General features: G+C 42.2%; 1 protein-coding gene across 14 annotated transcripts in view; it reads right to left on the bottom strand.

Annotated features, from left to right (window-relative positions):
* Nucleotides 1–27,569, bottom strand: part of ncor1 (nuclear receptor corepressor 1) — a 399,352-nt gene that overhangs the window by 156,802 nt on the left and 214,981 nt on the right. For all 14 annotated transcript variants that reach the window (XM_078548371.1, XM_078548367.1, XM_078548369.1 and 11 more), the window contains one exon: nucleotides 373–435. In XM_078548371.1, coding sequence (XP_078404497.1) covers nucleotides 373–435 — 63 coding nt within the window. The remainder of the gene's footprint in view (nucleotides 1–372; nucleotides 436–27,569) is intronic.

A 27,569-nucleotide genomic window follows, 5' to 3' on the forward strand; every position in this document is an offset into this window, starting at 1 on the left:
ATATGAGTTGTATTATAACTGAATTACACTTCATTATAAGGTTTCTAATAGAAGGATATGTTGAAAGGATGAGATGAAGTAGATATGGTGGCAGATGGCTTATATGGAGTATAAGCACCGGGATAGACAAGCTGCGTCGAAATGCTTGTTTCTGTGCTGTAAATTTGATGTAATTTGAATGGAAGCCACAAAACTTTCAAATTAGTAGATTATATTTATAAAATGATTAATTTGCATTTACAAATTTATCAAAGTGGTTTGTTAATAGGAGAAACTCACTATAGGAAAGGCAGTGCAGCTACACTAACAAAATAAGACACAATGAGACAAGGTTTGAAATCAGACTAGGAAATTGATTTTTTTCATACTAACCTTTTTTGGCCACTTCCATTTCTTCTTCTGTCCAACGGGAAGTCTCCACAGGCTCAGTAACAGCTGAAAAGTACAAGCAACAATCTGTTCAGAAAGTGCTGAATCCTCATCTGTTTACATTAACCAAGCTTAAAGCCTTCCTTCAAAGCTGCTTGTGGTCTGCAAAGACCTATCAGCTCTGCTTACTCCAAACTTGGACTAATCCTATTTTCTGCTATCTAGAGAAGGTTAAATAAAATCTTGGGATTAAACATATACTTGTCAATTGAGCATCTAAGATAGATTCCAGTTTGCTGGCAGCATCTAACTGTGCTGTTTTTAAAGGTGTGGCAATAAGTCAAAGGTCACCATATTGCAGAGCTCCATTAACTCATTCCCTCTAGACACAATACTTCACTCAAGTAGTCCAGCTGCAATATGCAGTAAAAAAGAAAGACGTGCATTTATGTAGCACTTTTCATGACCACTGGATGGCTCAAAGCATTAAAGAATGCAACAGAAAGTCAGAAAGAGAAGGGGAAAAAATTCGGAAAAAGGAGAGAGTGACCAAGTGAACAGGGCAAAAAGATTTGACAACAACTTACAGTTACTCATCCAAACTGAATAGTGAAACAGGCAGCTGTTTGTAGCAACACTGCAGTTATGATGTTCAGAGGGAGAGAACGGAGGAAGGAGAGGGAAGGAACAAAAAAGAGCAGTGGATGATGAGGGACGATAGGATGGAATGAGAGAGCGAAAGAGAGAGTGAGAGAATATAATGGGATATTTAAAGGAGAGAGAGGGGAAAGTAAGTTGTGAAGAGGACAGAAGGAGGCTACTAAGGGATATAGATAGGTTAAGTGAATGGGCAAAGATCTGGCAAATGGAGTATAATATGGGAAAATGTAAAATTGTCCATTTTGGCAGAAAGAATAAAAAAGAAGCAAATTGTCTAAATGGTGAGAGATTGCAGAGCTCCAAGATGCAGTGGGATCTGAGTGTCCTAGTGTATGAATCACAAAAGGCTAGGGTGCAGGCACAACAAGCAATTAGGAAAGCTAATAGAATGTTATCGTTCATTGCGAGAAGAATTGAATACAAAAGTACAGAGGTTATGCTTCAATTGTACAGGGCATTGGTGATGCCATATCTGGAATACCGTGTACAGTACTGGTCTCCTTATTTAAGGAAGGATGTAATAAATGCGTTGAAAGCTGTTCAGAGAAGGTTTACTAGACGAACACCTGGAATGGGAGGGTTGCCTTATGAGGAAAGGTTGGACAGCAAGGCTTGTATTCGCTGGAGTTTAGAAGAGTAAGAGGCGGTTTGATTGAAACATATAAGATTCTGAGGGGTTTTGACAGGGTGGATGTGGAGAGGATGCTTCCTCTTGGAAGAGAATCTAGGACTAAGGGTCACTGTTTCAAAATAAGGGGTCGTCCATTTAAGTCAGAGATGAGGAGAATTTTTTTATATCAGAGGGTTTTGAGTCTTTGGAACTCTCTTCCTGAAAAGGCAGTGGAAGCAGATTCTTTGAATATTTTTAAGGCAGAGCTAGCTAGATTCTGGATAAGGAAGGGGGTGAAAGGTTTTCACGGGTAAGCAGGAATGTGGAGTTGGCGTCACAATCAGATCAGTCATAATAATCTTATTGAATGCTCCTAATTCATATGTACACATGCATAGGAACAGGAATATAGTATGTATGTATGGAACAGGAATAGGAGAAAGAGGAGGGCATGGAGTGGAGGGAGGAGGGGGCAGAGTGGGGGGACAGAGAAATAGGAAAGAAAAAAAGAATGAGAAACTTGGAGAAAGGAAGTATAGTACATTGCATTAAACTGAATGATAATGATCTCTAAACTATGCAAGATCGAGCAAGGTTCATAAGTAAGACCTCCGACTCTAGTCACAGGTATTTCACATTTTCCCGATGGAAATGGAATGTACTATCAAAAATTCAAACACATGAAGCCATGCAGAAACAGAGCTCCCAGATAAGTTGAAGATGGTTGGGCCGAGAACACCACCCTGAGGAACTCCTGCAGTGATGTCCTGGAGCTGAGATGACTGACCTCCAACAACCACAGCCATCTTCCTTTGTGCTAGGTATGACTCCAACCAGCAGAGAGTTTTCCCTGATTCCCATTGACTCCAGTTTTGCTAGGGCTCCTTGATTCCACACTCTGTCAAATGCGGCCTTGATGTCAAGGGCAGTCACTCTCACCTCACCTCGGGAGTTCAGCTCTTTTGTCCATGTTTGAACCAAGGCTGTAATGAGGTCAGGAGTTGAGTGACCCTGGCGGAACTCAAACTGGGCGTCAGTGAGGTTATTGCTAAGCAAGTGCCGCTTGATAGCACTGTTGATGACCCCTTCCATCACTTTACTGATGATGGAGAGTAGACTGATGGAGCCGTAATTGGCTGGTTTGGATTTGTCCTGCTTTTTGTGTACAGGACATACCTGGGCAATTTTCCACATAACCAGGTAGGTGCCAGTGTTGTAGCTGTACTGGAACAGCTTGGCTAGGAGCGTGGCAAGTTCTGGAATATTGTCAGGCCCCATAGCCTTTGCACTATCCAGTGCCTTAAGCCGCTTCTTGATATCACGTGGAGTGAATCGAATTGGCTGAAGACTGGCATTTGTGAAGTTGGGGACCTCCGGAGGAGGCCGAGATGGATCATCTACTCGGCACTTCTGGCTGAAGACTGTAGCAAATGCTTCAGCCTTATCTTTTGCACTGATGTGCTGGGCTCCTCCATCATTGAGGATGGGGATATTTGTGGAGTCTCTTCCTCCAGTGAGTTGTTTAATTGTCCACCACCATTCATGACTGGATGTGGCAGGACTGCAGAGCTTAGGTCTGATCCGTTGATTGTGGAATTGTTTAGCTGTCTGTCACTTGCTGCTTGTGCTGTTATGCTGTTTGGCACACAAGTAGCCCTGTGTTATAGCTTCCACCAGGTTGACACCTCATTTTTAGGTATGCCTGGTGCTGCTCCTGGCATGCCTTCCTGCACTCTCCATTGAACCAGGGTAGATCCCCTGGCTTGATGGCAATGGTAAAGTGGGGGATATACCAGGACGTGAGGTTACAGATCGTGTTCAAGTACAATTCTATTGCTGCTGATAGCCCACTGTGCCTCATGGATGCCCAGTCTTGAGTTGCTAGATCTGTTCGAAATCTATCCCATTTAGCATGGTGATAGTGCCACACACTATGGAGGGTACCCACACTGTGAAGCTGGGACTTCGTCTCCACGACGACTCTGTAGTGGTCACTCCTACCAAAACCGTCCTGGACAATCTGCGGCAGGTAGGTTGGTGAGGATGAGGTCAAGTATGTTTTTCCCTCTTGTTGGTTCCCTCACCACCTACCGCAGACCAGTCTAGCAGCTATGTCCTTTAGGACTCGGCCAGCTCGGTCAATAGTGATGCTATCGAGCCACTCTTGGTGGTGGACATTGAAGTCTCCCACCCAAAATATATCCTGCGCCCTTACCGCCCACATTGCTTCCTCCAAGTGGTGTTCAACATGGAGGAGCACTGATTCATGAGCTGAAGGAGGGCGGTGGTGATGGTGGTGTCTAGATCATTATCTGTGAGGTATGATTCCATAAGGATGACTATGCCAGGCTGTTGCTTGACTAGTCTGTGAGACAGCTCTCCCAATTTTGTCACTAGCCCCCAGACTTTAGTAAGGAGGACTTTACAGGGTCAACAGGGCTGAGATTGCCGTTGTCGTTTTTGGTGCCTAGGTTGATGCCGGTTGGTATGTCCGGTTTCATTCCTTTTTTACAACTGAGTGGCTTGTTAGGCCATTTCAGAGTCAACCAGACCAGGTAGGCCAGACCAGGTAAGGAGGACCGATTTCCTTCCTTAGTGGACAACAATCGACAATGGTCCATCATTAGACTTTTAATTCCAGGTTTTCATTCAATTCAAATTTCACCATCTGCATGGCGGCATTCGAACCCGGGTCCCTAGAGCATTACCCTGGGTCTCTGGATTCCTAGTCCAGCGCAACAATACCACTACACCATCGACTCCCCTAAATATATTAACATGGATAGAGGCTTGACTAACAGGAAATCAGAGTCAGGATAAATGGATCATTTTCAAGTTAGCGAACTGTAACTAGTGGAGTGCAGCAAGGATCAGTGCTGGGACCTCAACCATTTACAATCTATATTAATGACCTGATTAAAGGCACCAAGTATAATGTAGCCAAATTTGCTTAAGATACAAAAGATAAGAAAGCAAATCATGACGACGACACAAAGTACGGAATTTAATGCCCTCCTCCAAGGCAAGTTTGATGCCATTGGGGACATTTAAACTGGAAGAGGTGTTGGTGGCTGGGGACACTGCCACTTTCCCACCACTACACCAATTAAGTCTGGGTCGACAAGGTTCGTGGACCACCTTCCTGCCTCACCACCAATTGAGGCCTCATCCTGCTGCCACTGGTATTCACCCATTGATGGGCAGGATATTCTCAATGCCAGAAGCCCGAATGGCAAAGCCTGTCGGGATTGTTTGAAGGCATCCAGGGTGGTGGGCAGCTCGTTATCATGATCGAAGGACCTGGAATCAGGGAGGTTGGGAGGATACTGAGGGCCAAATCCTTCCCACAAACCCCCTCCCACCATCACTCATATGACCTGGGTGCCTCCTTCGCCAATCCTGGGCCTCGGGTGGGTGCATTACAGGCAGCAGCCACTGCCCCCTCCAGCAATAAGGAGTGTGATTTCTGCCTCCGGCGTCCTTGATCCTGAGGAAGGTCCGCCATTACCCAGTAACGTGTCTGACTGGCATTTAATTCGACAGGCCTGCCTGAACATTGGTGACTCAGGGCTTTCACCAGCTCTCTGGCCAACGGGCGAGATCGCAATGCCTACATTAAATTCCACTCAGAGTCCGTATAGATAGGTTAAGAGAATGGGTTAAAAATTGGCAGATGGAATATAATTTGGGAAAAAGTGAGGTACCAATTCTGCAGTAAGAATAGAAAGGCAGAATATTACTTAAATAGAGATTACAGAATGCCGGGGTACAGAGGGATCTTGGTGCTCTCTTTTTTTTTATTCTTCCATGGGATGCCGGCGTCGCTGGGAAGGCCAGCATTTGTTACCCATCCTTAGTTGTCCTTGAGCTGAATGGCTTGTTAGGCCATTTCAGAAGACAGTTAAGAGTCAACCACATTTCTGTGGTTCTGGAGTCACATGTAGGCCAGACCGGGTAAGGGCAGCAGATTTCTTTCTCTAAAGATCATTAATGAACTAGATGGGATTTTACAACAATCGATGATAGTTGTCATGGTCACCATTACTGAGACTAGCTTTATGTTCCAGATTTACTAACTGAATTCAAATTATACCAGCTGCCATGAGCTGCCATAATGCCAGAGCATTAACCTGGTCCTCTGGATTACTAGTGCAGTGGTGTGACCACTATGCCACATCTCCCCCGAAAGAGAAAAAGTTAGCATGTAGACACAGCAAGAAATTAGGACGACAAATTGAATGTTGGCCTTTATTGCAAGGGGGAAGGAAGATAAATGTAGGCAAGTCTTTCTACAACTGTACAGGGCATTGGTGAGGCCATATCTAGAATACTGCGTACAGTTTTTGTCTCCTTATTTAAGGAGGGATATACTTGCATTGGATGCAGCTCAGAGAAGGTTCATGCAGCTGATTTCTGGGTGAAGGGGTTGTCTAATGAGGAAAGATTGAACAGATTGGGCCTCTACTCATTGATGTTTAGAAGAATGAGAGATGATCTTACTGAAACATATATAACGCTGAGGTGGATTGACAGCGTAGATGCTGAAACGATGTTTCTCCTTGTGGGGGAATGCAGAACATGAGGGCACAGTTTTAGAATAAGACGGCTCCTATTTCAAGCAGAGGCAAGGAGGAATTCCTTCTCAGAGGGTCGTAAGTCTGTGAAATTCTCTACCCCAGAGAGCAGTGGAGCCTGGGTTATGGAATATATTCAAAGCTGAGTTAGACAGATTTTTGATTAACCGGGGAGTCATGGATCATGGGGGACAGGCAGGAAAGTGGAGTTAAGGCCACAATCAGATCGTCCGTGATCTTACTGAATGGTGAAATAGGCTCAAGGGGCCAGGTGGTCTACTTCTCCTATTTCTAATGTTTTTATCTTAGTGAGTGATCTTGCTTAACATTTGATTACCCCTCTGCAGTTTCTGCTTGACAAATGCTTGCCCTCACAACTTTCTTCTGAGAAGAACTGACTGGCATTGTCTCTGCCTCTCTGCCTATGCTCACAACCAGGAGGAGGGCCTCCAGCAGGTAACTCTTGCTGAACAATGGGGATCCCTTCCCAACACAATGGGGATAATTTATTGATAAATTACTCAGACAAGCTGTCACATATCAGGATTTTTTTGGTCATTTTTCCTCTCAGAGAATTTTTAAAACCATAGAATTAGAGAATGGTTACAGCACAGAAGAAGGAGGCCATTCAGCTTATTGTGTCTTTGCTGGCCTTCTGAAGGAGCAATTCACCTAGTGCCATTCCCCTGCAGCCCTGCAATTCTCTTCTTTTCAGATAATGATACAGTTCCCTTTTAAAAGCCTCAATTAACCTTGCCTCCCACACTCTCAGGCAGTGTGTTCTAGATGCTAACCACTCGCTGCATGAAAAAGTTTTTCCTCAAGTCGCCATTGCTTCCTTTTGCCAATGACCATAAATCTGTGCCCTCTGGTTCTCAATCCTTCCACCAATGGGAACAGTTTCTCCCTAACTACTCTGTCTGGACCCATGATTTTGAATACCTCCATCAAATCTCCCCTCAACCTTCCCTTCTCCAAGGAGAACAGCCCCAACTTCTTCAATTTTTCTACGTAACTGAATTTTCTCATCCCTGGAAGCATTCTCATGAATATTTTCTGCACCTTCTCCAATACCTTCATATCCTTCCTAAAGTGTGGTGCCCAGAACTGGGCAGAATACTCCAGATGAGGCCGAACCAGTGTTTTAACTTAACTTCCTTGCTTTTGTACTCTGTGCCCTGTTGATAAAGCCCAGGTTGTTGTGTGCTTTATTAACTGTGCTCTCAACCTGTCCTGCCACCTGTAATGACTTATGCACATATGCCCCTGCTCTTGCACCCCCTTTAAAATTGTACCCTTTATTTTATATTCTGTCTCTGCGTTCTTCCTACCAAAATGAATCACTCAACACTTCTCTGCATTAAATTTCACCTGCCAATTGTCCAGCCATTCCACCAACCTGAATATGTCCTCTTAAAGTTCTTTGCTGTCCTCCTCATGGCTCTCAGTAATTCCAAGTTTGGTATCATCTGCAAATTTTGAAATTGTGCCCTGTACACCAAAGTCCTGGTCATTTATATATATCAGAAAGAGCACAGGCCCTAACACCGACCCCTGGCGAATTCTACTATAAACCTTCTTCCTGTTTGAAAAGCATCCATTAACCACTACTCTGTTTCCTGTCACTCAACCAAATTCGTATCCGTGTTGCTACTTTCCCTTTTATTCCATGAACTCTAACTTTGCTCACAAGTCTGTTGTGCGGCACTTTATCAAATGCCTTTTGGAAGTCCGTGAACACCACATCTACGACACTACTCCAATCAACCCGTCTCTGTTACCTCATCAGAAAACTTGAAGTTAGTTAAACACAATTTTTCCTTAGAAAACCCATGCTGATTTTTTAAAATTAACCTGCATTTGTCCAAGTGGCCATTAATTTTGTCCCAAATGATCATTTCTGAAAGCTTCCCCACCGAGGTTAAACTGACTGGCCTGTCGTTGCTGGGCTTATCTTTACACCCTTTTTTTTGAACAAGGATACAGCATTTGCAATTCTCCAGCCTTCTGGCACCACCCTGAGTCTAAGAAAGATTGGAAAATTATGGCAGCGCCTCCCTAATTTCCACTCTCACTTCCTTCAGTATCCTTGGATTCAGCTCATCTGATCCTAGTGTCTTATCAACTTCTAAGCATAGAGAGCCTATCCAATACCAATATTGATTTACCAATTACCAATACCAATATCCAATACCGGGACACCCTGGTCCACTCCTCCATCACCCCCTACTCCTCAACCCCCACTTATGGCACCTCCCCATGCCCACGCAGAAGATGCAACACCTGCCCCTTCACTTCCTCTCTCCTCACCGTCCAAGGGCCCAAACACTCCTTTCAAGTGAAGCAGCATTTCACTTGCATTTCCCCTAACTTAGTCTACTGCATTCGTTGCTCCCAATGCGGTCTCCTCTACATTGGAGAGACCAAACACAAACTGGGCGACCGTTTTGCGGAACACCTGCGGTCAGTCCGCAAGAAAGACCCAAACCTCCCTGTCGCTTGCCATTTTAACACTCCACCCTGTTCTCTTGCCCACATGTCTGTCCTTGGCTTGCTGCATTGTTCCAGTGAAGCCCAACGCAAACTGGAGGAACAGCACCTCATCTTCCGACTAGGCACTTTACAGCCTTCTGGGCTGAATATTGAATTCAACAACTTTAGATCTTAAACTCCCCCTCCCCCCATCCCCACCCCGTTTCTTTTCCCCCCCCACCCGTCTTTTTTTTTAATAATTTATATAGATTCTTCTTTCCCCACCTATTTCCATTATTTTTAAATCTAAAACTAAAACCTTTAGTCTTTCCACCCCACCCCCACTAGAGCTGTACTTTGAATATCCTGTTTTCCATTCTTAATTAGCACTTTTCTCAGACAAAGACCACCACCTTCAACACCTCTTTGACCCTTTTGTCTCTGACATCTTTTGATTATCTGCTCACACCACACCCTCAATGTGTCTCTTCCCCCCCACCCACCTTAAACCAATTTATATTTCTCCCTTGTTGAAACTATGCTTCAGTTCTGCCGAAGAGCCATGAGGGCTCGAAACGTTGACTGATTTCTTCTCCGCCGATGCTGCCAGACTTGCTGAGTTTTTCCAGGTAATTCTGTTTTTATTTTGTTTTGGATTTCCAGCATCCGCAGTAGCTTTTAGCTTTTTGTTTCTATCCAATACCATCTCCTTATCAATTTTAAACACTTCAAGTGTCTGAACTGCCTCCTCTTTCACCATGACCTTGGTAGCATTTTCTTCTTTGGTCAAAATAGATACAAAGTATTTATTTAATATGCCACCCATGCCCCCTGCCTCCATTCATAAATCCCCTTTTTAGTCCCTCATCGCCCCCAATCCTCCTCTCACCACCTTTTTACTATTTATATGCCAATAGAAGACTTTTGGATTCCATTTTACGTTAACATCCAGTCTCTTGTACTCCCTCTTTGCTTCTCTTATTTGCTTTTTCAATTAACTTTGAACCTTCTATATTCAGCCTGCTTCTCAATTATATTATCACCTGACATCTGTCATAAGCACGCTTTTTCTGCTTCACCTTAATCTAGGTCTCTTTTGTCATCTGGGGACCTCTGAATTTGTTTGTCTTACCTTTCCCCTTCATGGGAATGGACCTTGACTGTACTTGAACTATCTCTTTTTTAAAGGCAGCCCATTGTTAAGTTACAGTTTTGCCTAAAATCTTTGAATCCAGTTTATCTGGGCCTGATCCACTCTTACCCCATTGAAGTTGGTTTTCTCTCAAATAATATTTTTACTCTGGATTGCTGCTTGTCCTTCCCATAGTTAATCTAAGCCTTATGATATAATTACCACCGTCACCTAAATGTTCCCCGACTGACAATTGAAAGTAATTACTTTTAATGTTTTATAAATCAAAGCATATTCTCATGAGTTTTAAAAAGCATTTGCATAAAAGATTATTAATATGATAAGTGAAAGTTATTTTGATCAGGGACTAAACAAGAAGTAATTAGCCTGTCTAGGTAATCGTGAAGCTGTTTGTTGCCATAAATAATGAAAGGTCTGATGAAACATTAACCGTTTCTCCCACCACAGATGCTGCTGGACCTGATTTCCAGTGTTTTCTGTTTTTGTTTCAGATTTCCAGCATCCGCAGTATTCTGTTTTTGTATTTCTTTGGTGCCCAAATGAACAGTGGGATATAGGTACTAGATGGGCCTTTTGACACAGGAAGGGCAACAAGAGTAGTCAGATTTGATAAAAGGAAAGTAGTAGGATTTTTGCTGAGGCAAAAGTGGTGGCGTAGTGGTATTGTCACTGTACTGGTATTCCAGAGACGCAGGGTAACGCTCTGGGGACATGGGTTTGAATCCCACCATGGCAGATGACCATGAAACCAGTCGATATTTGTAAAAACCCATCTGGTTCACTAATGACCTTTAGGGAAGGAAATCTGCCGTCCTTACCTGGTCTGGCCTACATGTGACTCCAGACTCTTAAAAAAATGCCCTCTGAACAAGGATGGGAAATAAATGCTTGCCTAGCCAGCAACACCCACGTCCATGAACGAATCAAAAAAAAAGGTTAGAAATTCTAGAGGATAGTTAAAAGTTTAAGTCCATTAAGACAGCTTACAGATGTGGATTAGCCTGGCACATTCTTTACTTTATATTATGGTGCAAAATTACATTTTGCAGATTGAATCTGATCCTACCTATAGTATAGTAAAATGTGGAGTACTGTGTGCAGTATTGGTCACCTTATTTAAGGAAGGATGTTAATGTGTTGGAAGCAGTTCAGAGGTTTACCAGATTGACCGGGCTGTCTTATGAGGAAAAGTTGGACAGTTTAGGTTTGTATCCACTGGAGTTTAGAAGAGTAGAGTAAGATCATGAGGGGACTTGACAGCATGGACATGGAGAGGATGTTTCCATTTGTGGGAGAGTCTGGAACTAGGGGTCACTGTTTAAAAATAAGGGGTCTCCCACTTAAAACGGAGAACGAGACAAATTTTTTTCTCTTAAGGTCGTGAGACTTTGGAACTCTTCCTAAAAAAGCGGTGGAAGAGTCTTTGAATATTTTTAAGGCAGAGGTGGATAGGTTCTTGGTAAGCAAGGGGGTGATAGGTTATCAAGGGTAGGCAGGGTGCAGATTTGAGGTTACTATCAGATCAGCCATGATCTTATTAAATGGCGGAGCAGTCTCGAGGGGCCGCATAGAGATGTTCAAAATCATGAGGGAGCTGGACAGAGTGGATAGGAAGAAGCTGTTCCTGCTCGTAAAAGAATTAAGAACAAGGCGGCACAAATTTGCAAAAGGAGCAAATGTCACATGAGAAAAAACTTTTTCACATCAGTGGTTCGGGCCTGGAATGCACTGCCTGGAAGTGTGATGGAGTCAGGTTCAATCGAGGCATTAGGTAATTATTTGAATAGAAACAACGTGTAGGGGTATAGGGAAATGGCAGGGCAATGGCACTAGGTCATAATGCACATTTGGAGAGCTGGTGCAGACACGATGGGCTGAATCGCCTCCTTCTGAGCCATTAAAATTCTGTGAATGGCCTACTCCTGCTCCTTGTTCGTACAAAACGTATAAAACTTCATATAAAAATAAAACCATTTAGCTTTTCATATCTGGCCTCATTTCATCAAGTGCTCGCTGAGCTTTCCTTTGGAGGGAATGAATTTGTACAAGTGTGAAAGACACTAATATCCAATTCCAGTCACTGGGAACATTGTTTCAGCCTCTGGGTTATGGTATCGTATTTGCATGTCAGGCAGTATGTGTTAACTCCCAGAAAAAATCATATGCTCAGATTGATTTTGACTGACATCATTCTACCAAAAACATGTCAATGTCAGACCTGAATTCTTAACACAGGCTAATAAATTGCTTATTATTAGCAAAGTTTTGTGGTGAAAACAGTTTATTATTTTAATAATCTTTGATCTCATTTTTAAAAACTTGTGTGAATGCACTTTGCCTTAAACACAGCAATTAATTGTAATGTATTTCTGCAAAGCTCTTATGTGGGAAAATGGTAAAAAAAAACCCTGAAATGTGAAGATAATCTACATAAACTTTGTGTCAAACACAAGTTATTGTTTCCTACACAATATAAATCGAGTTTTAACTCTGTTCATAGATTTGTTGATCTCTGCTTCACAGTATTCATTGTGGTTTAGTTACTTGTAAGCAGGGATTTGTGCTAAAACAGTGACCAAAACCTCCCGCCTAATCTCCACGGTCTGTACAATAATAGCTTGAGCGATGCTTAGTCCTGGGATGCCTGCTGTCCAGGATATGAGAGTTGTCAGGAAATCAAATCTTTAACAATTCTTTTAATATTTAAGTATCCCATCAGTGACTGATTTAAATATCCCATCAGTGATCCATTAATATACCCTATCAATAATTGCTATACTGTGAATTTCAGGATTGTTGACTCAAAATTTATTTCTGGCTTTGGAGTGTGGGTTGCTTTAATGTTAGTTTTATGTATTTCTACTTAGCTTATTTAAAGGCATAACTCCTACTTCAGAAGATAATGTATCAGAATCTAAGGCAGTATATTATAAACAATGTCAGTTGCAAGGGAGTAAAGTTCTCTTGTGTTTCAATCATTTATAAAGTATTCAGTTTTCCTAGTTACAGGCATGTAATGAAACTAATGCAAAATTAATCACTTTATCTGGGGTCTCCCACCTAGCTTAGTGTAAAGGGTTAATGAGATATCCTGGCTGCTTGAGTCGAAATTCTCTCTGACTTTAAAAATGGGGTTACTGGGATGGAAGTAGTGTTCCCTTGCTGTTGAACATTCCTGGTATATTTCAACCCTGATACTTTCCCACTCCTTCACTTTCACTGCAGCTGCTGCTGACTCATATTTCTTGGAACTTTTCCCTCCATTGCTCAGTCTGTGCGCTGTTTCCCTTTGGCCTCTGAACTAAACTGCTGGCAAAAATTAACAGTGAACCTACCTCCCCGCCCCCTGCACATCATTTAACTGCTGGCTACAGCTGCTTACTGGCACACCCATCCAACAAAATGTGAATCTGTTACTGTTCACCACTTGGGTTTGCAAAAGACAACGATTTAGGACTCTTGGATACATGCGGTGATGCAACACGATCCTAGGATAGGTCATATTTATAATTCTTTCTCTTCCTCTGTCTCGATGTAACAAGCCTTTTGAACAGAGAGTACCTTTTTGCTAACATTTATTCTGACTTTACTTCCTGGGTATTTATCTCTCCTGGACAAGGGACATTTTCTACAGCAGGAATGTTCTCCACTTTTTCTAAAACTGTAAATCGGACATGCAGAGAACAGCAACTGATTTAGAACCTAATCTGAGGTTGATGTGTAAGCAATCAGACAGTTTAATGGAATTGATTGCCCTACCTCTGAAATATTGACACATTTCCATGAGCTCCTATATTAACTCAGTGTCAACAACTATAAGGCAAATATTGCTATTATTGTGGAAAAGAATTTTTTCTCCAATAGCAGGGTATCCAGATTGTGGATAATGACGCTCCAGGTAAGGTAACTCAATCCTGTTTATTTCTGATTCACTGATTAGTACTCTGAATTTTAAGCACCTGTAGTTCTAGAGAAGACTGTACATAAGAAATAGGAGCAGAAATAGGCCTTTCAGCCCCTCGAACCTGCTCCACCATTCAATAAGATCATGGCTGATCTTCTTGTGTTTCAAGTTTCACATTCCCATTCACCCCCGAAAACCTTTCATTCCCTTGCCTAACAAGAATCTATCTACCTCTGCGTTAAAAATATTCAGTGGCTCCGCCTCCAACACCTTCTGAAGCGGTGTTCTGTTGTACCATTGGTGGATAAATCCCAATCATAACACTAAGTTCTGTTAGTATTAGCAATGTGTGTGGATTTTTGGGAGCTCTTGTTTAACTTTGTATGTGGTTTCTGAGATGCTGTGACGCATACCTAAATATCCTACTAAGACACAGCCTAGACACCCCAGGTATATTGTAACAGAATTCATGTGCTAATCATCGAAGATACAAAATATAGAACTCTTCATGCTGTGTTCATTGTATGCTTGGACCCAGCTGGATTGAAACATAATAATCTCATAAAACCCAGTTTTAAAGCTTGTGCTGTATTAAACAATTAGAAGAGAATAGTCACACTTCGTGGTTGTAGTTTGACTGCGGTGGCTATATGGAGCAGACTGCAATGTCCAGTGGCTCTGCTGCTTAACCCCATTACTAAGGATGTTAGATTCCACATCAGCAGAAATCTGGATTTAATTTGAAACACCAGTAGATCTGTGCTATTTTTCCTCTGTATTTTAGATTCATTTTAAAGCTGCAATATTGCACTGAATTTTTGGAAGTGTCCAAAGGGTTAATTGAAGCATGATTTTCATGGCCATAAATGTAATCAAATGAAATGGTGGGCTGGAGTCAGCTGTTGTGGGCTTAATGCAGTGTTGTATCCACGTGGAAACTGCAGCATTATTTTTTAAAGGGAGCAGGTTGGAAGATAAATAAACGTGGATGGGCACTCGTAGATTGCTTGCTCAACATGAGGAAAACTGCTATAGCAGAGATAGTTAAACAAAAGCAAAATACTGCAGATATTGGAAATCTGAAATAAAAACATTAATTGCTAGAAATACTCAGCAGGTCTGGTATCATCTGTGGAGAGAGAAACAGAGTTAACATTTTGAGTCTAATATGACTCTTCTTCAGAACTTCAGTAGTTTATCCAAGTCATTAATAGATATGGTGAAAAGTTGAGGGCCCAGCATAACACCACTTGTCACATCTAGTCAGAGAACTTGGATAAATGAATAAGAGTTGTGTACCCAAGTCTGCAGGTGGCACTATGTTAGGAGGTACCTGAAGTTATGTGAATGGGGGAATGATGGAACTTAGACATACCACATGAGTGGACAAAACTGGCAGATGGGAGTTCCATATAGAGAAGTGTGTGGTCATCCACTTCTGATTTGGCACTCTCAAATCTTAACAGTTTCATAATGGTGAGAGGCTAAGAGCTGTGGAATGAGCAAGGGATTTAGGTGCCTAGGTACACAAATCACTAAAAGGTTGTGGGTAGGTTAAAAAAAAGTGATAATAAAGGCTGAAGGAATGTTGGCTTTTGAGAGAGTTGAAATTCAAAACCAAAGAAGTTATACTTCAGTTGTATAGATCTCTGGTTGGCCTTTTTTCTTCACTACCGCATTCAGTTTTAGGCATCAAACCTCAGGAAAGGAATATTGTCTTGAAAGGGGCACAGTGTGCATTCACCGGATTGATAACAGGGTTTAAAAGACTGAATTATTACAGCCTATTGCATAAACATGACTCGTGTTCCCCTTTGCTTAGAAGGTTAAGGAATGATTTAACCAAGGTGTTTAAACTAATGGAAGGATTTGATGAAAATAAATTGTTCCAGGCGGGGGGGACATAATCTTAAAATTAGAGCTAGGTCATTCAGGAGTGAAATCAAGAATCACTTTAGCACATTAGCACACTGGTGGTAGTGGAAATCTGGAATTCTCATGCCTAAAAGCTGTAAGTGCTAAGATGACAGAATTTTGCTGCATAAGGATATCATGGGATGTGGATGAATGGCAGGCAAATAAGTTGAGCTACAGATCAGATAATTTTATCTAGGAGATGTTGGAACAAGTTCAAGGGCTGAATAGCCTATACCTATTACTAAGAGTCATAGAGTAATTTACTGCACAGGAGAAGGCAATTCAGCCCACTGAGTCTATGCTGGCTCCCCATGGAGCAATCCAGTCAGTCCCACTCCCCTGCAAGTTATTTTCCTCAAGTGCCCATTCAATTTCCTTTTGAAATCATTGATTATTTCCACTTACACCACCTCGTGGGCAGTGAGTTCCAGGTCATTATCACTTGCTGTGTAAAAAAAAGTTCTTCCTCACGTTCCCCCTACATCTCTTGCCCAAAATATTACATCTTTGTCCCCTCGTCCTTGTTCCATCAGCTAATGGGGTAATATTTTTCTTTTCTACTGTGTCCAAGCCAGTCATAATCTTGCATATCTCTATAAAATCTTCCCTCAATCTCCTTTGTTCCAAAGAGAACAACCCCAGCCTTTCCAACCTAACCTTGTAACTAAAACTTCCCATCCCTGGAATCATTCTGGTAAATCTCCTCTGGACCCTCTCAAGGACCTTCATGTCTTTCCTAAAGTGTGGTGTCCAGAAATGAAAGCAGTACTCTATTGTTGGGTCTGAGCCAGAGCTTTGTAAAGGTTCAGCATAACTTTCCTGTTTTGGTATTGCTGAAAAAAAGAGACATGCTGATCAAAGCTTTTGATCTTTTACTCATCAGGACAGACTCAAGAATGCCAAATTTCAAAGGGAGCAACAATTTATACTGCAAGAGAAAAGAGTGCTGATTGGTTGGCAAGTCAGTTCTGATTGGTCAAGACATTGTCGTGGAGAATGCAGCGGGAAGCTACTGTTTCCTTTGCTTTTGTTCAATTCGAAAAAGACGCAATGCCTAGGTGCATTTTCTTTTCTTTTTCCAGACTAGTTTGGCATTGGCAAGCTTTTCGCAGGCCTGAATGGTTTGCCTTTCAGTGCTCTAATTGGTCTTTTGGTCAGAACATTCTGGATAATCAGGAGTTCCAGGTTGATTTGTGTACCTTTTGCAGCTTTTGTTTTTGCAGTGTGTAGGACACAGCAAAATGTTCAGTAATAAGAAACAACATAATTCTGGTGTTGTTACATGTGGCAGATAGGTATAAAACAAGTTTGAAAGCACAGTTCATTACATAAACAATCAACTTGCTGAGGGTAGATTGCTTGTGATTTGTGTTCACAGATTTCATTGAAACATTTGACACAAGGACAGTGGAGGATGCTCATTCATATCATAATTTCTGTCGAAACCCACTTTCGAGTTATACTCCTTCTAGTTTTTGAGAACAGTTGGTAGTCTCAATCTGTTAGAATTATACAATTTCATTCTAAATTATTCAAATATTTGTTCTTGGCATCAGCACACTTCAAAAAAGTCAGAATAAAGCAGCATTTTTGTTGTAACGTAGCAACATTAGTTCTCTGCATCTGTCATTATTATCTGATCGATTTTTGAAGTTTGATGTGGGTAAGGTTGAACAATTTTCACATTAATAGGACAGATGAGAAATCATTGTATGGAAAAGCATCATTACTGAACACTTGCTGAATTCCATTATCAGGTAAATGTATTAAGGTGCAAATATTTTTACAAAGTACAGGTAAGTGCTAATTTAGTCTTTCGCTATCACATGTAATAATGCATGTGCCTTTTCCTATTACTGAACATTTTGCTGTATTCTACACACTGCAAAACCATCCAGAGTATCTTAGCATTCTAGATGATGCGCTGCAAGAACATGCCACCTTCAGGTGAAACCAGAGAAACAAGTCAAAGCCGACATGACATATTGTAAAAATCAGGGCTATATTTGCACATGGTGCATTCAAACACTGCTTAGTGATCCTCCGCCACACGCATGCACCTGAAAAGCGCACAAACTGAGTGCATCCAATCAGAGATCAGGGTACTGAAAGGCAAACCAATCAGGGCAACAAAAAGCCGTCCAATGCTAAACTAGTTTAGGAAAGAAGAATTTGCTGCCTGGACATGTTCATTTTACCTGCAGAGTCCCTGTGTATGTGTTTATGTAGGTTGTTAGTGTAACTCCTAACTTGTTCGGAATTGTTCAGCAATGCTGTCCATTCACGGAATCTCATCTATTATTAGATATTGAGTTCTGAGTTTTGCAAGCACGGTCTGGTTGAGTATGGTTAGCACTCTGTCTACTGTGCACAGCGAAGGGAACATGCTATTTGATACAATCCACCAGTTGTTGGGAAGTATGGCCTACATTCCCTGCTTTTGTACTCAATGCTTCTATTTATGAAGCCCAGGATCCCATAAACTTTGCTAACCACTCTCGCAATATGTCCTGCCATCTTCAAAGATCGATACATATGCACCCCAAGGTCCCTCTGTTCCTGCACACTCTTGAGAACTGTGTTATTAAGTCTATATTGCCTTTCCTTATGCCAAATGCATCACCTCCCACTTCTCTGTATTGAATTCCATCTGCCACTTGTTTGCCCATTCTGCTAGCCTATCCATGTCCTGTTGTAGGAGATTGGTATCATCCTCACTGTTTACCCTCCTGCAAGTTTGAGAGAGACAAAAAATGACAGCTGTAAATAGTTTAATGAAGGTCAAAGAACAGATGGATCCATTAAAGGATAAATCAGGTAAACAAATTAAAGATGATTGGGATATGGCAGATATGCTGAATGGATTCTTCACATTAGTTTTCATAAAGAAGGCTGTAAACAAACTGCACAGTAAATGGGGCTAAATGCTCACAGATGTTAATAAAGAGTGTGTTATGCAGGAATTGGGAGGATTAAATAGCTACATGCGCTATTTACAGATGGGCCAAACAGGACATTTCAGGGATGACCATTCAGCCACATGTCCTGTGATTCTTGCCAAACCACCCCAGCAGCCCAGGTTCTATTTTTACTTGCATTTCTTGTGCGTTAGTTTGTCCAGTTACGATTCACAACTTGAGTGACTGTCAAATTAGTGGGAGCATGGATTTAAACTTGCGTGGCCAGCAAGGCTCCATGTTGCTCACCTAAATGCCTCACAAAGTCTAAAAAACTTGTAGACACTCCAGATGCGTGTCCTGGGACGATCAATGAATTTAAAGAGACATTAATAATGTCTTGCCTGATATTTTTCAGAACTCCATTATTTTATTAGATAGAATTGAGCATGCCAAATGTAATTCCAATAACAAAAAATAGAATTAAAAGAATAAAGTGGGTACAGCTCAGTTTGCTTCCTAGAGAAGGTAGTTTAGGGAACAGTTTCAATCTCTGAAAGGAACTGATGGGAAGCAATACTCAGGGTTATTAACAGCAGGTTTTTTTCCCAGAAAGGAATGGGAAGGAACATACTGTTCCTGAGAGTAGGGGATCCACCAGGTATGCTGTGATTGAAGTGCATAGAACAGAAATCAGATGAACACTATGATTGGACTGCGATCAAATGTCCTTTACTAGTTGTAGATGCCATGAATGCACGGAGTGCATGTGGAACAGCTGATACTCATCAGTTGAGATCACAGAATTTTAACGACACAGAGGAGCCCATTTGGCCCATCGTGTCTGCACTGGCTCTCCAAATGAACTTTATGACCTAGTGTCATTGCCCTGCCTTTTCCCTGTACTCCTGCCATTGTTTCTATTCACATAATCATCTCATGCCCTCTTGAATGCTTGCCTCCACCACACTTCCACACAGTGCATTCCAGACCCAAACCACTCGTGTGAAGAAGCTTTTTCTCACGTCACATTTGCTTATTTTGAAAATCACTTTAAATCTATGCCCTCTCGTTCTTAATCCTTTTACGAGCAGGAAAGTTTCTTCCTATCTACTCTGTCCAGCACCCTCATGATTTTGAACATTTCTATCAAATCTCCTTTTAGCCTTCTTCTCTCCAAGGAGAACAGTCCCAACCTCTCCTATCTATCTTCGTAACTGAAGTTTCTCATCCCTGGAACCATTCTTGTAAACCTCTTCTACACCCTCTCCAATGTGTTCACATCCTTTCTATAACATGCCATCCAGAACTGTACACAATACTCCAACTGAGGTCTAATGAGTGTTGTATATAAATTTAGCATAACCTCCTTGCTCTTGTACTCTATGCTTGTACAGTAACCTTGTACTCTTAATCTTGTGTGACACATTATCAAATGCCTTTTGGAATCCAAATACACGTCTACTGGTCCCCTTTTCTCCACCCTACTTGTTACATCCTCAAAGAACTCTAATAAATTTGTCAAACATGATTTTCCTTTCACAAACCATATTGACTGTGCTTGATTGTATAATGATTTTCTAAATGTCCTGCTACTACCTCCTTCATAATGGATTCTAGTGAAGAAGCATTGTGCATTCATCATTTTGTATTACCTGAAGACAAGCTGTATTGATTGAATTAAATGAGTCTGATCATAAATGATGTATGTTCACAATGTGAAATAAATCAACTGAACATTATTTGCATTATAAACTGCAAATTTTAAAATAAAATGGCCATATCTTTTCAAGTATTTTTTCAGTCAGCTTTCAAAAGGATGAGAGCAATTGTGCAAGGCACGCGTATCAAGTTCTGATCACAAGGAAATATCGTTGTTGCACCCTTAGCTTACATGCCAATATAGTTAAATGCTGGAACGTCTCTAAACACAAGATGCTAATACTGTTTATGGGAGTGATTGGCAGGCTGAACCTGAGAGAATATCAATATTGATTTGCAATGGAATTGAATTTAACTCAAACAGGATGCTCTACTCACATATGGACATTCTTAATCTCAAACATTCTTCGAATTCTAACTTCATGTTGTGCAAGTACAGAAGAAACTGACATTGTGGCCCATAACTTCTGAGCTCCGGGGATGGTCAGACGGCGTCAGGTGGTATGGGGTGGTCAGTGGTAGGGGATGGGGAAGGTAGTCGGGGTGAGGGGAGGGCAACCATGGGGTGATTCTGTTTGGTGGTCAGGGGAGTGGGGTAAGTCCGGTGGGGAATTGGGGAGTCCCGGGTGAGTGGAGGGGGAGGGAGTGGGGGTGTTGGGGGAATGGGTGGGTCCGGAGTGGTCATTGGTAACTATGGGGTACCCCAAAGATGCACTGGGGAAACTCCCCTGGAAGTCCCCAGGTAAGGACTGCATGGCAATTGCTGGGAAGTTTAAAGTTCCATTGGGCAATTGCCCTGCATGAGAACCATCCAAAAGTATGATATAAATTGCAAACTTCAGACGGTTCTGACTGTCTTGCAGCAATAGTTACCTGAAAAAGTTAGAAGAATTTAAACCATTTCTAACTTCTGGGTAACTATAGCACTGATTCTCCCACTGATCCCCACAGGACTAACTCCAACCCCCTGTGGGGCTACCCCTAACCCCCACCCGCCGACCACCACGAGTTCCCCACCACCCCCACCAACGACCGCTCCGGACCCACCCATTCCCCCAACACCCCCACTCCCTCCCCCACCATTCCCCATGGGACTCCCCACTCACCCGGGACTCCCCAATTCCCCACTGGACTCACCCCACTCCCCTGACCACCAAATAAAATTCCCCCATGGTTGCCCTTCCCTCACCCCGACTACCTTCCCCATCCCCTACCACTGACCACCCCATACCACCTGACACCCTCTGACCATCACCCCCCCCGCCCCCTCATGACCACCCAACCCCCAATTGATAATCGTTTCACTCCTCTATCCTACCCATTTGCCTTACAAACTTACCTTCACCCTGGCTTCTCAAAGTGGCTGGACCTTTAAACTTACCTGCTTTACGGCATCTAGTGCCATAAAAAAAGGGGGGGGAGGGGCGGTGGCTTCCTTACCTCCGACTCAGCTGCCCGTGACACAAGGCCTCAGGAACTCTCAGCGTTGCATTGTTCTCGCCCGGCCTGAGTTGGAAGGTTGGGCGAGAAAGGAGTGGCTTCAGTTCCAGCTAAGTAAGAAGGGGCAGAGTGGCAACCTAACTCAGATTCCTCCACGGAAGTTACAGGTCTGTATCTTTTGAGTCATCCACAGTCCTGTGTCATTATCAAGGTTATCTGACCTCAAGATTGCAGGGCCACTAGTTTACTATAACCAGGAGAGTCAACCCCCTTTATTATCATAGAATAATTACAACACAAGAGACCATTTGGTCTGCCATGTCCATGCTGACTCACTGCAAGTGTAACTCAGCTAGTCCCAATCCTCCGCCCTTTCCCCACAGCCATGCAAGTTTACTCTCTTCAGGTGCTCATCAATATTCCTTTTGAAAGCCATAAATGAATCTGCCACCACCACACTCTCAGGTTGTGCATTCCAGATCCTAACCACTCGCTGCTTTTTGTCACATCGTTGTTGGTTCTTTTGCCATTTACCTTAATTGGAGTTGTCTGGTTCTCAACTCTTCCACCAAATGGGAAGTTTCTCTCTATCTACTCCAGAACAGCCCCAACTTCTGCAATCTATGCATATAACTGAAGTCCCTCATCCTTGGATTCATTCTTGTAAATTTTTTCCAGGCTCTCTCCAATGCCTTCACATTCTCCCTGAGGTGCGGTGTCTAGATTTGAACACAAGGCTCCAGATGAGGCTGAACCAGTGTTTTATAAAGGTCATCCGAACTTCCTTGCTATTGTACTCTATGCTTCCATTTATAAAGACCATGATCCCATATACCTTTTAATTTTTTTTCAACCTGCCCTGCAACTTCAATGATTTGTGCACTAAACCCTCCAAGATCTTGCTGTCTCTGCATTCCCTTTAGAATTGCATCCTTTACTTTAAGCTATTTTAAGCTAAACAGTGGGGGCAAGGGGTCAAATTTGGGAAGATGTGGTAAATCAAAGAGAAGAGACAAGGCAAGAGAGAAAGGTATTAATATGGGAAATGACAAAGAGACAGACAGGAAGGAATAGAGAATACAAAGCTAAGAGTACATCAGCAGTTAAGGTTAGAGGTTACAAAAATAATAAAAGGACAAAACTAAAGGCTCTGTATCTGAATGAATGCACATGGCATTCGTAACAAAACAGATGAACTGAAAGCTCAAATTGAAATAAGTATGATCAGATATCCATTACAGGAACATGGCTGCAGGATGACATAGATTGGGACCTGAATATTGAAGACATTTAGGAGGGACAGGAAACTAGGACAAGGTGGAGGGCTGCTCTGTTAATTAATGAAGGTATTAACACAATAGAGAGGGGTAACTTAAGTTCAGGAAACCAGGGTGTAGAAGTAGTAATATTGAGTTCAACAATTTTAGATCATGAACTCTCTCCTCCATCTCCACTCCCTTTCCGATCCCCCTTTTTTCCAATAATTTATATAGATTTTTCTTTTCCCACCTATTTCCATTATTTTTAAATGTATTTCCATCCATTGTTTTATCTCTACCTTTTAGCCTATTTCGATCCCTTCCCCCAACCCCACCCCCACTAGGGCTATCTGTACCTTGCTCGTCCTGCTTTCTACCCTTAATGTCACCTATTAGCACATTCCTTAGATAATATCACCACCTTCAACACCTCTTTGTCCTTTTGTCTATGACATCTTTTGGCTATCTCCGCCTATCACTGGCCCTCTATCCAGCTCTACGTGCCCCACCCCCCCTTAAACCAGCTTATATTTCACCTATCTTCTATTTTTCCTTAGTTCTGTTGAAGAGTCATACGGACTCGAAACGTTAACTGTGTTCCTCTCCACAGATGCTGTCAGACCTGCTGAGCTTTTCCAGGTATTTTTATTTTTGTTTTAGATTTCCAGCATCTGCAGTTTTTTGCTTTTATATCAGGGTGTAGAAAGGGTTTGGGTAGAGATGAGAAATGATAAACGCAAGAAGTCACTTGTGGGAATGGTGTACAGGCCTCCGAAAGTGACCACATGGTAGGGCAGAGTATATAGGAAGAAATAATGGGAGCTTGTGAGAAAGGTACAGCAATAATCATGAGCGATTTTAATCTACATATAGACTGGATACATCAGATGGGCAAAGGTAACCCAGATGAGGAGCTCACAGGGATAGTTTCTTAGAACAGCACATTCTGCAGCCAACCAGAGAACAGGCTATACTAGACCTGGTATTGTGCAACGAGACAGGATTAATCAATGACCTCAAAGTGAAGGTGCTCCAAGGTAGCAGCAATTGTAATATGATTGAATTTTACATTGGCCTGTAACTTTTGAGCTCCCCAGCATTGGATTTGGGGGTTACCCCAAAGATGCGCTGGGGAATCCCTCTGGAGAGTTCCCAGGTAAGGGTTTGCACAGCAATTGCCCAAAAGTGCACACTTCTTCTGGACGTTTGTACTGTGCTGGGAACCATCCGAAAATGTGGTTTAAATCGCAAACTTTGGGTGGTTCTGCCAGGGCTATACCGATATATAGAAAAAGTTAGAAGATTAAAACCTCTTCCAACTTTTGAGTTACTATTGGAAAGATGCAGAACAACCCCACGGGACTACCCCCACACCACACTCTCGACCTCCACACCCCCCACCCCTGACTTCCGACATCCCCGATCTCTGACACCCCCCATCACCGACCCAAGCTCCGACACTACCCCCGACCTCTGACACTGCCCCCCGACACCACCCAATGTCTGACACTGTCCCCGACCTCTGACAACCCCCACCCCGACCTCCGAATCTCCTCTTGCCCATCCAGACCTCTGACTGACCCCAGCCCCTGCCACCTCAGGACACCCCCCATGCCCAAATTCTATCTACTTAACTTAAACACTTACCTTCTCCCTGGCCTGTCAATTTCCCTGGCTTTTTAAACTTACCTGCTTTATGCCGTAAAAAAGAGGATTGGCCTCCTTGAAATTGCTGGGGGCTGCAAGGAGTCTTTCAATGCAGACCCCCAAGCAGCTCCAGCAAACTATCAACGTAATTTTCAAGCCCAGATAAGTGGGTATTTATTGCTTCTAATTCCTGAGGGCTAGCACTTTCTGACGCTAGTCGGAAGTCATGGCCCATTTAGTTTGAGGGAGAGAAGAGTGGTTCCAAGACCAGTATTTTAAACTTAATAAGGGCACTGATGAGGGCATGAAAGCAGAACTAGCTAAAGTGATCTGGCAAATGAGATTACGGGATAAGTCAACAGAGATGCAGTGACAGACATTTAAAGGATATTTCAGAATACTCAGAAGAGATACATTCCAATGAGAAAGAAAAATTCCTAGGGGAAGATCCATGCTTAATTAAAAATGTTAAAAATAGTATCAAACGTACAGAAAAATCATATAATTGCGCAAGGATGGGTGGCAGGTCAGAAGACTGGACAGAATATAAAGAACAGCAAAGAAAGGCTAAAAGATTAATATGGAGGGAAAGATTAGAGTACGAGAGAAAGCTAGCTAGAAATATAAGAACAGGTAGTAAGAAACTCTATAGCTATTTAAATATGAAAAGTGTTAACAAAGTGAGCGTTAGTCCTATAGAAAGTGAGTCTGGGGAATTAATAATGGAAAATAAGGAGATGGCAGATGAATTGAACAGGTATTTTGCACAGGTCTTCACTATAGGAGATACAAGTAATATCCCAGAAATAGCTGTAAATCAGGGATTGCAAGGGAGAGAGAAACTCAGGAAAATTACAATCACCAGGAAAGTGGTACTTAGCAAATTGTTGGAACTGTGGGCTGACAAATCCCCAGGTGCTGATGTACTTCATCCTAGGGTCTTAAAAAAAGTGGCTAGTGAGATAATTCGGGTTTTAGTTTTAATTTTCCAAAATTCCCTAGATTCGGGGAAGGTTTGGGGAAGCAAATGTAACTCCTTCATTCAAAAATGGAGGGAGACAGAAAGTAGGAAAACTACAGGTCAGTTAGCTTAAATGTTAAAAGCTATTATTAAAGATGCAGTGGCAGGACACTTAGAAAAATTCAAGGCGATCAGGCAGAGTCAACATGGTTTTGTGCAAGGGAAATCAAGTTTAACCAATTTATTGGAGTTTTTTTGAAGGAGTCACATGTACTGTGGATAAAGGGTAACCAGTGGAAGTACTATACTTAGATTTCCAGAAGACATTTGATAAAGTGCCACATCAAAGGTTATTGCGAAAAATAAAAGGTTTTGGTATGGAGGTAACATATTGGCACGGATAGAAGACTGGTGTGCTAACAGGAAACAGAAAGTAGGCATAAAAGGCAGGAAATGCTGGAAAAACTCAGCAGGTCTGACAGCATCTGTGGAGAGAGAAAAACAAAGTTAACGTTTCGAGTCTGTATGACCCTTCTTCAGAGCTCTGAAATGTTTTCCAGCATTTTCTGTTTTTGTTTCAGATTTCCAGCATCCACAGTATTTTGCTTTTATCTTAGCAGGCATACAAGGGTCATTTTTTGGTTGGCAGGATGTAATGAGTGCTGTGCCACAGGGGTCAGTGCTGGGGCCTCAACTTTTTACAATTTATATAAAAGACTTGGATGAAGGGACTGAAGGTGTGGTTGCTAAATTTGCTGATGACACAAAGATAGGTAGGGTAGTAAGATGTGAAGAGGACATAAAGAGGCTACAAAGGGACATAAATAGGTTAAGTGAGTGGGCAAAGATCTGACAAATGGACTATAATGTGGGCAAATATGAAATTGTCCATTTTGGCAGGAAGAATAAAAAATGAAACATATTACCAAAATGGTGAGAGGATTGCTGAGCTCTGAGATTCAGATTGAGTGTCCTAGTGCATGAATTACAAAAGGCTAGTATGCAGGTACAGCAAGTAATTAGGAAAGCTAATAGAATGTTATCATTTATTGCGAGGGGAATTGGATACAAAAGTAGGGAGGTTATGCTTCAGTTGTACAGGGCACTAGTGAGGCCACATCTGCAGTACAGTGTACAGTACTGGTCTCCTTATTTAAGGAAGGATGTAAATGCATTGGAAGCAGTTCAGATAAGATTTACTAGGCTAATACCTGGAATGGGAGGGTTGTCTTATGAGGACTGGCTGGGCAGACTAGGCTTCTATCCACTGGAGTTTAGAAGAGTAAGAGGCGGCTTGATTGAAACATATAAGATCCTGAGGAATATTGACAGAGTAGATATGGAGAGGATGTTTCCTCTTGTGGGAGAATCTACAACTAGGGGGTCACTGTTTAAAAATGAGGGGTTGCTTATTTAAGACGGAGATGATGAGAAACCTTTTCTCTCAGAGGGTTGAGTCTTTGGAACTCCCTTCCTCAAAAGGCGATGGAAGCAGAGTCTGAATATTTTTAAGGCAGAGGTAGATAGATCTGATAAACAAGGAGATGAAAGGTTATCTGGGGTAGGGGGCGGGGAAATGTGGAGCTGGGGTTACAATCAGATCAGCCATGATCTTATTGAATGGCAGAGCAGGTTTGAGGTGCTGAGCAGCCTACTCCTGCTCCTAATTCATATGTCCATATTTTATATTACCTCCCTTTGTTGTTTCTACCAAAATGCATCACTTCACGATACTTTGCAGTAAATTTCATTTGGCACGTGTCCGCTGATTCTACCAGCCTGAATATGACTTCTTGAAGTATATCATTATGCATAGTTCACAAGTTTCCAAATTTTGTGTCATCTGCAAATTTTGAAATTGTGCCCTGTCCACCCCAGTCTCGGTCATTATTGTGCATCAAGGAAAGCAATGGTCCTATTACTGGGCCCTGTGGAACACCCATCTATGCCTTCCTCCAATATGAAAAACAACCACCAGTACTGTCTGTTTCCTGTCACTCAGCCAACTTTGTATCCATGTGACCACTGTTCTTTTTATTCCATG

This window comes from Cetorhinus maximus, chromosome 9 (assembly GCF_964194155.1).
Source record: "Cetorhinus maximus chromosome 9, sCetMax3.hap1.1, whole genome shotgun sequence".
Lineage (NCBI taxonomy): Eukaryota > Metazoa > Chordata > Chondrichthyes > Lamniformes > Cetorhinidae > Cetorhinus > Cetorhinus maximus.